This window comes from Hemitrygon akajei, chromosome 7 (assembly GCF_048418815.1).
Source record: "Hemitrygon akajei chromosome 7, sHemAka1.3, whole genome shotgun sequence".
In the NCBI taxonomy this organism is placed as follows: domain Eukaryota; kingdom Metazoa; phylum Chordata; class Chondrichthyes; order Myliobatiformes; family Dasyatidae; genus Hemitrygon; species Hemitrygon akajei.
The window spans coordinates 116734903-116747959 of NC_133130.1; the positions used below are offsets into that span (position 1 = coordinate 116734903).

The following is a 13057-nucleotide window of genomic DNA, read 5'->3' on the forward strand; positions in this document are numbered from 1 at the left end:
AAAGGCAATAAACCACTGGTTTAATTGCTGTGCCACTTTCTGCCAGTGAGTTGTGATGAACCACCACATACTGTGAAAAATACTTGAGTTTGATTAAAAAGTACAAATGATTAAGCTACAACTTTAGTCTCACATTAAGTAATCTATTATCTTATAAAAAGCACTTTTAAAAAATCTGGTTTCCAACAATACCACAATGTTCAACAGATCAGCACAAGCATAACACTTGTACAAGCCCTTTTCCTACCTCCTACCTACTCACAATCCCAGGACAGGCCACATCCTAGGCCACCTCGCCTGGACTTGGCAGACATTCTGTGGCTATGATATGTTGCTGACTTCTTCATGTTAACTTGGCTCGTTACAGTTGGCTTGTTATACTCTCCAGTGGAATTTCTGATGAAAGAAATCACTATTTCCTTCAGAATTTTGTTTTTAAAAATGGAAAATAGACAGTGCCCGGACTGTAGCTCCTAGTCTCTGGACTCGAATGTGTGTATTTTTATGATTGAACAATTCTCATGTTTATCTACAAAAGAAACTTTATTGTGATTGTTAATGTGAATAATGGGAAAATAATTCCTTTCTAGTATGAAACCAAGTGCACTCATTCCATCTTCCTGCTGTATAAATCTCATTGGCACGGTAACAAGGGGTGATTCTGCATCTATTATTACTTGTTTTCTGATTGCAACAATATGTTTTCTATATTTAGATGTTGTCATTTGAGGAATGGTAACGCGATTCTTCTCTTTCTCCCTCAGTACTGTTTATCTGGTCACCCAACTTTGCCATGCAATGTTCTGAAGTTCAAGTCTACCACCATCATGCTGGACTGTGGGTTGGACATGACATCGGCCCTCCACTTCCTGCCTTTACCCCTTGTCCACAGGTACGTTGTGCTAAGAATTTTTTTGACTATGTTTCAGATAATTACAAAGTGACACTAGAACTGGAATATTATGAGGCTCCATGGTGTAAAATTGCAATGTACATGTTAAAAACAAATAAACTCTTCTCGGGCTTCCGGAAGGGTGCAGGTGTTGACCTGAATTGACGTTTCGATGACAAAATTCTGTCATCTTCAGGGATGATGCCTGGGTAGGTCTAGCCCATGTTATACATTGTCTGTCCTTCCCGATCAGTTGGCCTCATCTAATCACCGTCCCACCTTGCTTACAATTGAATTCCAGTTCTTACTGGGAGTGAGACCTTCGTCTTGGTTAAAATTCTTTTTTCTAGTTTTATTTCAATGGCTTCCTTCACCAGCTGGTCCCAAAATCCATCAACGTGGCGCAGTGGTTTTGTGCCGTCAAAGTCAATCCTATGGCCATTGCAAATGTAATGTTCTGCTACCACCGGTTTCCCCCCCCCCCCCAGACGGACCCACCTCCTACACTCCTTGATGTGGGTTTCCACCGTGCACCCGTCTGGCCGATATACGCTGCTCCGCGTTCGCAGGGAACCCTGTAAACGCCAGCCATCCCAAGTCCTAGATCACCTCCGACCCGCATAAGCTGAAATGTGAGCTTCCTTATGGATCTGTGGATGGTATTTCTTCAGAATCCTGGCAATCCTTCCAGAAACTGTGCAAATATAGGGAAGGGTAGTGAGGGGTTCCCCCTCGTTTTTTCCTTTTAAGGGCCCGATTGATTTCATTCACTTTTTAGCCATTCTGTTGGAACATTGTTGGTCTTATTTCCTCGTGGAGACCCTCTGGGTCCAACATAGTTTTTACACAGTTAATCAAAGTAGAAAGAACTGCTCTACATTGGGAGGCATTATGGTGGCTGTTATTGTTGAGGTACAAGTCCGTGTGAGTGATAGACGCCACGTCAGAGGCTACCGACTGGTTTCTGTCATATTAGTGTCCGGGAACGGGAGGCAACCATACTTCTTCCCCATCGTAAATTGAACGTAGGATGTGTGCTGTTCAGATGGTCGCGGATCAGTCGGAGTGCCTGGAGTCCATGAGCCCACACTACAGAGAAATCGGTGGAAGCAGAACATTGCATTTGTGATGGCCTAACCCTAACCCTAACGGGACAAAACAGCACAAAACTACTATGCCTTGCCAATGGATTTTAGAACCTCCTGGGAAGGAAGCCATTGAAACAGAACTAGAGAAAAATAATTTTAACAAAGATGAAGGTCTCGTTCTGTGTAAGAACTGGAATTCAATTGTAATTAAGGTGAGAGAGCAGAAAGCTGATTGGATGAGGACGAACCAATCAGGAGGGACAGACGATGGGGGTATATTACATCACCAGACTAGACATGCCCAGGCATCATCCCTGATGAAGGTGGCAGAGTTTGTCATCGAAACGGCAGTTATAATCGATCCCTAAACCTGGCTGGAAGCCTGAGAAGAGTTTGTGTGTCATATACACCGGGAAAGTACTTGATCCTTTTTCTCTCTGTACATATTAAGAAAATTGGATTGAGTCCCCAGCTCATAAAGTAAACCAGGAAATTACAGGCTGGTGAGCCTGACATCAGTAATGGGAAAGTTATTGGAAGGTATTCTAAGGGACTGGATGCATGAGTTTGAATAGTCAGGGACTGATTAGGGATACTCAGCATGGCTTTACAGGCAGTAGGTTGTGTCTTACCAATTTTGTAGAATTTTTAGAGGAAGTTACCAGGAAAGTTGATGAAGGTAAGGCAGTGGACTTTAGCAAGGCATTTGACAAGGTCCCACAAGAAGGTTCAGCAGCTTGGCATTCAAAATGAGGTGGTAAGACGTTGGCTTTGTGGGAGAAGCCAGAGAGTGATAGTAGAGGGCTGCCTCTCTGACTGAAGGCCTGAGACTAGTGGAGTGCCGCAGGGATTGGCGCCGGGTCTGTGGTTGTTTATCATCTGTATCAACAATCTGCCTCTTCACTTAGAGAGTCGTGAGAGTGTGGAACGAGCTGCCAGCACAAGGTGCATGAGAGCACAATTTCAATGTTTAAGAGAAGTTTGGACAAGTACATGAATGATAGGAGGGGTATGGGGGGTGCTGGTGGTTATGGTCCAGGTGCAGGTCGGTGGGAATAGGCAGTTTAAATAGATCACCACAGGCTAGATGGGCCAAAGGGCCTGCTTCTGTGCTATACTTTTCTCTGATTCTGTAACCCATGCCGAATTGTTTCTGTTAACCAGAATGGCTAATCAAAATCAATGTTTCAAAACCAGAAATGCTCAGCGGGACATCACCCTGAACTGTTAACTCCTTTTTATTGTCCATAGATGGCCGAGTGTTTCCAGAACGTTTTGTTTGTCTTCAGGTTGCAGGGTTTGGGATTTATTTTGAAACGTTATTTGTATTTCTTCCTCAGCCCCAGACTATCTAAGCTACCAGGATGGATTTCAAAAGATGGAAACACCATTTTAGAAAAGGTATGGAGAAAGGAAATCCATTCTGAGCAGTGTTAATTACTGAGGCCTCTTGGTCGGGGTCAGCTATGAATGTTGTGTCCTAGATGTCTACGTATATGTAAGCCAGTACTCAAGTCAAGACAGCAAGCCGTTGCCCCTGCAGCAGGCTCCCCTTCTCAACACAGCTGATGGATCCAAAGGAACGGCAACCAGCCCTGGGGAAAAGACTGACTGGCCACCTTATCCATACCTCTCATGAGTTTATAAACTTCCATGCGGTCGTCCCTCATTCCCCTGGGAATATGGATTCAGTATCGACAACCTCTCAGGCCTTCTCATCCAGGCAGCATCCTCATACATCTCTTCTGCACCAACTCCAGCTTGACAATGCCTTTTCTATAACAGGGTGACTAATATTGTACAAAGCACTCCAATGCAGCTTCGCCAATGAATTATATGACATAATGTCCCTACTCCTGAACTCGATACCCTGCATGCTAAACTTTTCCACCACCTTGTTTATTTACATGGTGACTTTCAGCAAGTGGCACACCTCTGTTCCACCAACAGTGCTTTGCTGTTCTATGTATGGATCCCACCCTGGTTTGAACGTCCGAAGTGCATCACTTCACACTTTGTTGAAATCCATTTGCCATTTCTCAGCCCATCTCCCTAACTGATCAGGATCTCTGCAATCCATTGGGACCTGCTTCACTATCAACAAGATCCCCTAATTTAGCAACTTGCTATTTATGCAATGTACATTGATATCGGAGATCAGAGGAGAATGGCCAGACCGGTTCAAGCTGATCGGAAGGCAACAGTAACTCAAGTAACCTCGCTTTACAACAGTGGTGTGCAGAAGAGCATCTCTCAATGGTGACATGACAGAGAAATAAAGATAGAAACAGCTTTCTTATTCAAGTTAGAAATGGAAAAGTGTTAAAGGCTGTTGTGGCTTAGATAGTAGTGCTTTAACCCAGTCGAAATGTTGTAGGTTTCAGTCAGGTTGATAGTGTTTTATAGTAGATTTTATGTATTGCTCTACTGCTGCCTCAAAACAATAAATTTCACAATGTATGTCAGCGGTTGTAAACGTAATTCTGGATGCCAGAATCTGGGGCACCTCACTCGTCACAGGCCTCCAGTTGGAGAATCAACCTTCATCCATCACCCTCTGCTTCCTGTCACCGAGCCTGTTCTGAATACACCTTGCTATACTCGGCACAAACTGCTCCTTGACTGTCACTTCAGTCACTTAGTCTGCCCGATCAGGTCTAATATTGCAACGTCGCCAATAGGTTCTTCTGTATATCATGTGAGGAAACTATCTATCATACCAATTTCATCCCATCCAGGCCCTTTACACTCTGGGTAGCTGAATCAATACCGGGAAAATTGAAATCTCCCACGAGCACTACCCTACTATTCTCACAACTACGTGCAACTTCTGCTCCTCAAGTTCTCACTGACTTTTAAGTGTCTATAATATAACATGACCGAGGTCCGTCACATGCAAAGCAATTCCCACCAATGAGTGCATTCACGTGGGACGTTGCCACGGGGAAGCAGCATCCATCATCACTGACTCCCACCCCAATGCAGACTGGGGCGCTCCTTTGCTCTGTCCGCTGCAAAAGGCATAATCTCCTGGAGAGAGGCCACTCATTTCCATTTGCTTCCCATTCCGATATGTCAGTCCATGGCCGCCTCTACTACCACGATGAGGCCAAACTCGGGTAGGAGGAGCAACACCTCATATACCTTCTTGACAGCTTCCCACCCAATGGGATGAACATTGTTTTCTCTAAATTACTTCCACCCTCAGTCTTCTCTTATTTTCTATTCCCATTTATGGTTCCCCTCTCACTGTTCTGCTCAACTGCCCATTACCTTCTTCTGGTGCCCCTCCTCCTCCTCCCTTCCAAGCTCCACTGTCCTCTCCCTTTAGATTCCTCCTCCTTCCACCTCCCAATTTATTTCATCCCTCCCACTCCCCGCCCCCACAAGCTGGTCTCATCTGCCAGCTTGTATTCTTTCCACCCACCTCCTTATTCTTGCTTCTTTGCCCTTGCTTTCCAGTCCTGATTAAGGGCCTGGACTTGTGGAGTTCCTCCAGAATTCTATGTGCGTAGCTCATCTCCCGCTCCATCACGCCAAGCTCGTGCCCTTCTCAGGGCTGCTTGCTGCTGGCACATGACTGTACTACTGTCCAGTTCAAGCCAAATCCTCAGTTTCACTGATTTCGCAACAGCGGTTGGCATCATCAGCAACTACGACGAGACAGCGTACAGACAGGAGGTAGACCAGCTGGAAGAATGGAGCAAACACAGCTACTTGAGTCTCAATGTGAACAAGACCAGAGAAATTATTGTGGACTTTAGGAAGGTGCAGGCTGACCACTCCTCTCTGCAGATACATTACTCCTCCGTGGAGAGACTTTCTGGGAGTGCACATAATGGGCAATCTCACCTGGTCCCTCAACACCACTCCTTTAGTCAAGAAAACACAGCTGTATCTCCACTTCCTGAGGAGATTGGGATGAGTGAGGCTCCTCCCTCCCTCCGTTTTAACCAATTTTTACAGGAGCACCATCGAGACTGTCCTGACCAGCTACATCCCCATCTGGTATGGGATTTACAAGACATCTGACTGCCAGTCCCTATGAAGGATTGCGAGGACTACTGAGAGGATCATTGGCATCTCTCTTCCACCCATTAGAGATATTTATCAGGAATGCTGCATACGTAGGGGCCTTGGCATTGTCAGTGATCCCTCCCGTCCATCTACCATTAAGCAGGAGGTACCGTAGCAGCATGATAAGAGCTGGTAGGATGGGACAGCTTCTTCCCCCAGGCTGTGAGATGACTGAACTCCCTGCCAGCACTCGCCTCTCGCCACACATGAAGTGTCAGTAGTGTTAAACTGCTCACTTTTTTAAGTTGTATGTGCACCTTATTATTTAATTTATTTGTGGTAATATTACATGTTGTGTTATGTGTGTGAGTTGTGTGTACTGTGTTGTGCACCTTGGTCCAGAGGGATGTTTTCTGGTTTGGTGGTAAACATGGTTTCAAAGTACATTTGTTATTGGAAGCATGTACACATTATACAGCCTTGAGATTCGTCTCCTTACAGGCAGCCAGAGAACAAAGAAACGCAATAGAACCCATTAAAAAAGAAGACCACCAAACACCCAATGTGCAGAGAGGGAAATAATAACTTATGCAAAAAATAAAAGTAAGAAATGATCATTCAGAACTGAAGTTCACGGAAGTGAATCCGTGGCCACAGGCAATCAGGAGCCCATTACTTGAGCTAGTTTCTGATTTAATGCTGTGTCGTTATCAGGGTGTAGAGGAAACTGGGAACGGACTGCACTGTAAAGTACTGGCAGCATAAGCATGGTGACATTTAACAAAGCAAACAGATTGCAGGCACACATTAAGACGGGGATAGAGTATTAATAAACAAGGAATGATCCCAAATCACGTTGACGATTGTTGGCTCTTGTGTACAGCAAATGGAGTCATAGAGCTACAGAGCACAAGCTCTATGTCCCGTTTAGTCTATGCTCTCGTGACTGTGAGCAAAGCCTCCACAGAGACACTGAAGCCAGTGGATATGGAAGTGAGACACTCTTGGAAGAAGAGGCCTTCTCGACACAGTATTACATATTTTCTATCTGCTAAAGATCAAAAGTTACAGCAGGACAATTCTATAGTTAGTCTATCTACAATAGTTCCCTTGAATTACATATGGTTTTCAAACACTTCCTCCTTCGCACCCAAACTCCCAGCTGACTCTAGGCCACATTCATGCATATGCAGGCATCTGAGGTCCAAGTGGAGTGTTTCTTTGTTTGCAATTGACCCCAACCTGCAGCTCCACGAAGCCCAGTGTCCTGAGCTAAGTTTTAAATTCAATTTGCAAACCACATTCAATTCTGAAGAATGGCTGCTGTTGAAATTAATATTTGCTATGCCCCCTATCTCCAGAATACACTCTAACAATACCAGACTGGTTGTCTGCCTGGTCCCATCTACCTGAACCTGGACCATAACCCTCCGTATTTCTCTTATTCATGAACAGTATCTATCCAAACTTCTATTATATGTTACAATTAAGATGCAGTATACTGGTTTCTTTATGTATTACAATTTTCAGTTATATAAACAGCATTTTTTTACTGTATTCAATTGGAATTTGCCTGCAAAATCTTGCATATAAATTTAAGTATCGCTAATCTACTCTTTGCATTGCAGGAGCTGAAAGATTGTGCTGGGCGAGTGTTTGTTGATTCTGTACCAGAGTTCTGCTTACCTGAGGTAAAGAGATGTCTGATTGATAACCTGACCATAGAGCCAGCATGGTGGCTGGTGTACAACATTAAATTTCCATTCAGTAAGTGGGAGCTGCAGTAGTGAAGCTGTGGAGGCGTTGGCAGTAACGCGGAGTTACATCAAAAGCTGTTAGCCTGCAGTAACGATTTCTTTTCTGTTTGGTTTCCGCATTATCAGAAGGTTGAGCGAGCTTGTTCTTTTCTGTTTGGAGCACAGGAGATTAGATGTGACTTGATAGAGGTGTACAAGATGATAAGAGGCAGAGATAAGGAGGGCAGCCAGGGCCTTCTTCCCAGGGTAGCAACAGCTAATACCAGAGGACATGATTTTTAAGGAAAGTATCAAGTGGAGAACACCAGAGATTTTAATATACAGAGTGATAGTGCATGGAGCACCCTGCCAGGGGTAGTGGTAGAGGCATTTAAGAGACTCTTAGACTGGTGCATGGATGAAAGTAAAAAGGAGGGCTGTGTGGGAGGGAAGGGTTAGATTGATCTTAGAGTAGGTTAAAAGACGAGTACAACGTGGTGGTTCAAAGGGCCTGTACTGTGCCAAACTACGTTCTTTGTGCTGCCATTCACAAGTAGCTTGCTTTACCCTGCGGCGTGACTGTCCTTCCGCTGAGAGCTGATGTTCAGGATTGAGTCTGGTGGAACTGACTGGACTAGTGCTGTACAGCACAAGTAGCTTGCTTTACCCTGTGGCGTGACTGTCCTTCCGCCGAGAGCTGATGTTCAGGATTGAGTCTGGTGGAATTGACTGGACTAGTGCTGCCATTCACAAGTAGCTTGCTTTACCCTGCGGCGTGACTTTCCTTCCGCCGAGAGCTGCGGTCTGATGTTCAGGATTGAGTCTGGTGGAACTGACTGGACTAGTGCTGTACAGCACAAGTAGCTTGCTTTACCCTGTGGCGTGACTGTCCTTCCGCCGAGAGCTGCGGTCTGATGTTCAGGATTGAGTCTGGTGGAACTGACTGGACTAGTGCTGCCATTCACAAGTAGCTTGCTTTACCCTGCGGCGTGACTGTCCTTCCGCCGAGAGCTGCGGTCTGATGTTCAGGATTGAGTCTGGTGGAACTGACTGGACTAGTGCTGTACAGCACAAGTAGCTTGCTTTACCCTGCGGCGTGACTGTCCTTCCGCCGAGAGCTGCGGTCTGATGTTCAGGATTGAGTCTGGTGGAACTGACTGGACTAGTGCTGTACAGAACAAATCTAAAGGCAAGTTAGTTAACACAAGGGCAGGTTTGGCAGTTCGGTTTTCCAGGATTCAGTAGAGAAGGATTTGAGGAGTTGCACCTCTGATCATGGAGAATATCACAGCTGTGCTTAGACAGGACCTCCCAGAGGGTTCATCAGGCGAGACAGTACGTGTAGGGCTCAGGAATAAGAATAAGAAGGGGGGAATCACGGTGATGCCGATGAACTTTAATTCCCTGATATTGTCCGTGACACCTTTAGTACCGGGGGCGTGTATGAGTCAGAATTTAAGTGTATCCAGGAGGGATTCTTCAAAATCCGTATCAAGTTTAATATCACTAACATATGTCGTAAATTTTGTTGACTTGCAAAGCAGTACAGGTTAATGCATTAAACAATGCGTAAGTTCAAAGTAAATTTATTATCAAAGTACATGTATGTCACCGTATACAACCCAGAGATTCATTTTCTTGCGGGCATACTCAATAAGTCTATATTAGAATAATAATCATAACAGAATCAATGAAAGACCACACCAGCCTGGGTGTTCAAGCAGTGTGCAAAAGACAGCAAATGCAGAAAGAATGAAATAATAATTAATAAACAAACAATATCCAGACCATCAGATGAAGAGTCCTTGAAAGTGAGTCCATAGGTTGTGGGAACATTTCAATGATGGGGCAAGTGAAGTTAACCCTTTTGGTTCAAGAGTCTGATGGTTGAGGAGTAATAACTGTTCCCAAACCTAGTGGTGAGAGTCCTGAGGCTCCTGTATCTTATTCCTGATGGCAGCAGTGAGTGGGGGGGGGGGGGGGGGGGTGTCCCTGATGATACTGATTTTGTGTGGCAACGCTTTGTGTAGTTGTGCTGTGTGGTGTGGATGGCTTTAAACTCTCCGCCACACATCTATAGAAGTTTGTCAGTTTTCGCAAACTCCTAAGGAGGTAGAGGCACGATCATGCTTTCTTCATAACAGTACTACATGGACAGGTGCATCAAAATAATAACACCAAGGAGTTTAAAGTTGCTGACTCTCTCCACCTCTGACCCTCTGATGAGGACTGGATCATGGGCCTCTGATTTGCTGCTCCTGAAGTCAATGTTGATTTTGTTGACAGTGAGTGAGGTTGGTGTTATGGCACCATTCAGCCTCTGAATTTTATTCTCCCTCCTGTATGCTGATTTGTCACCACCTTTGATTCAGCCTACGACAGTGGTGTTGTCAGCAAACTTGAATATGGCATTGAAGCCAGACAGACATAAGTGTAAAGCGAGTAGAACAGAGAGCTGAGCACACAGCCTTGTGCACCTGTGCTGATAGAGATTGTGGAGAAGACGTTGTTGCCAATCCACACTGACTGCCATCTACAAGTGAAAAAATACAGGATCCAGTTGCATAAGGAGGTATTGAGCCCAAGGTCTAGAGCATATCTATTAGTTTTGAGGGGAGATGATATTCAATGCTGAGTTGTAGTCGATAAAGAGCATCCTGATGTATGCGTCTTTGCTGTCCAGATATTCCAGGGTTGAGTGGAAAGCCAATGACATTGTATCTTCTGCGAACTTGTTGTGCCAGTAGGCAATTTGGAATGGATCTAGTTGCTTCTCAGGCAGGAGCTAATTTGCTTCTTCACCAAGCTCTCAAAACATTTCATCACTGTGGATGTGAGTACTACTGGATGACCGTCATTGGGGCAGGTTAGCACGTTCTTAGGCACCAGTATAATTGAAGGCTGCTTGAAGCAAGTGGGTACCTCGGCACATGTCTTTAGTACTTGGCCAGGTACCCCATCTAGGCCAATGCTCTCCAGGGTTCACCCTCCTGAAGGAATCTCGCATGGTGGCCTCAGAGACTGAAATCGCAGGATTATCGAGGACTGTGGGAGTTCCTGGTGGTTCCCCCGTGCTTTGATTGTCGAAGCAAGTATAGAAGGCATTGAGCTTATCTGGAAGCGAAGCCCTGTGCTGCTTGATTTAACTTTATAAGAAATGATAGGATTCAAGTCCTGCCACAACTGTCAAGCATCCTTTTGTTACTTCGTTTAGTACCGAGTTGCCACTTTGCCCCTGACATGGCTTTCCAGAGGTCACACCTGGACCATCTCTCTCAGTCACCGGACTTAAATGTCTCGGATCTGGCCCTCAGCAGATTGAGGATCTCGTGGTTCATCCAGGGCTTCTGGTTGGGGAAGACTCTGCGTGATTTTGTGGGGACACACTCGTCTACAACTGTTTTTATGAAGTCTGTGGCAAGTATGCTGCATTCATTCAGATCCCCAGATGAACCCTTAAACACGGCTCAGTCCACTGACCTGAAGCAATCCCGTGGCCATTCCTCTGCCTCCCCTGATCACCCCTCCGCTCCTTTGTTGTCTTTTTCTCTGGAGTGTTACTTTTCAGCCTTTGCCTGTGTGCAGGTTGGAGAAGGACACTTTAAGTTACAACAATAAATATTTTTTTAAAGCTGCAGTGCAAAAAGAGAGCGAAAGATGAGGTAGTGTTCATGGACGATTCAGAAATCCGACAGTGGAAGGGAAGAAGCTATTTTTAAAACGTTAAGTTTTGGCTCCTACACCTGCTCACGGATGGAAGCAGGAAATAGAGGACATGTTCCGATGGCGGGGGTCCTTATTGTTGGAGGCCACCACCTTGAGGCGTCAGTTATTGAAGATGTCCTCGATAGTGGAACAGTGAGTGCTCGTGGTACAGCTTGGTGAGTCTACAACCCTCTGTAGCTTTTCCCCACCCTGTGCCTCCATACCAGACAGTGATGCAACCAGTCAGAATGCTCTCCATTGTACATTTGTAGAAGTTTGCGGAGTCCTTGGTGACATACCAGATCTCCTCAAGCTCCTAATGAAATATAGCTGTCTTCGAAATTGCATCACGCCGTGTATCAGTAATTGCATCCAAGTGGACCATAGGGCCTGTTTCTGTGACTCAGAGGGAATATACCCCTGACGCCAGACAAAGTGGACGAGATAGGTGCCTTGCAATGGCATTTGCCAGAAAGAAGTCCATGAGGAAAGTTAATTCAGGGAGAAGTAAACGGATATTCTCGGGCATTTTGATATCAAGTGAGAGAAGCCTTGAAGAACTCGTGGCTGGATAAGTCTCCAGAGCCTGATGAAATCCGTCTCCGGTTATTGAAAGAGGAAATTGGTCAGACTTTGGCAGAGATCTTTGTATCCTCTTTAACCACAGGCAAGGTCTCAGAGGATTGGAGAGCAGCCAACGTTCTTCCTTTGGGCAAAGGGACAAAACCAGGATGGTGAGGCAATGTCAGTCGTGGGGAAGCTTTTGTAAGGGATAAGGCCAACTTGCATCTGGAAAAGCACGGGCTTTTTAGGAATAATCAGCATAGGTTTGTGTGCAGAAACTAGACAGAGTTTTGAGGAGATGACTGATGAAGGCAGGGCAGTAGATGTGAGTCTGTATAAATATAAACGATGGTAAAGCATTCTGCAAGGTCTAAAACATGAGGATCCACAGTGATTGGCAAATTGGATTCAAAACTGGGCTGGTCAGAGAAGGCAGAGGATTTTGATTCCAAATCCATATCTCCCTAAAAGTAGCAACGTAAGTAATAAGATAAACCTCCTACATCTCAGAGGGTCTGTCCTGCCCTACACCCTTTGATGCAGCATGAAGAGGGCATGCCAGTGCCTCTACTTCATTTCCAGTTTGACCAGACTCTATCAAATTGCTATGGGTTTATGGTGGAGCTCGTTCTGACTGGTTGCATCCCGGCCTGGTGTGGAGGCTCCAATGCACAGGATCACAAGAGGCTGCAGAGAGCTGGAGGCTCAGCCAGCTTCTTCACAGGACAATCCTCCCCACCACCCAGACCCAGGGCATCTTCGAGGGCCGTTGCCTCAAGAAGGTGTCATGCATTACAAAGTACTCTTACCATCTGGGACATACCCTCTTCTCGTTATTATCAATGAGCATGGGCTGGAAGACCCACACTCGTTGATTCGGAAAGGGCTTCGTCCTCTCTGCCGTCAAATTTCTGAATGGTCCGTGACCACTACCTCAATATTCTTTTTTGTTGCACCATTTAGTTTATAATTTATAGTACTTTTTATGCCTTTGCACTGTACTGCTGCTGCAAAACAACAAATGTAATAAGATACAAGTCATTGATAATGGAAAA

General features: G+C 45.3%; 1 protein-coding gene across 2 annotated transcripts in view; it reads left to right on the forward strand.

Moving 5' to 3' along the window:
• The window catches only part of ints9 (integrator complex subunit 9), a 67564-nt gene that overhangs the window by 12342 nt on the left and 42165 nt on the right, over window positions 1-13057 (forward strand). For both annotated transcript variants that reach the window (XM_073051828.1, XM_073051829.1), the window contains exons 2-4: window positions 765-892; window positions 3321-3381; window positions 7626-7688. In XM_073051828.1, the coding sequence (XP_072907929.1) occupies window positions 765-892; window positions 3321-3381; window positions 7626-7688 (252 nt within the window). The remainder of the gene's footprint in view (window positions 1-764; window positions 893-3320; window positions 3382-7625; window positions 7689-13057) is intronic.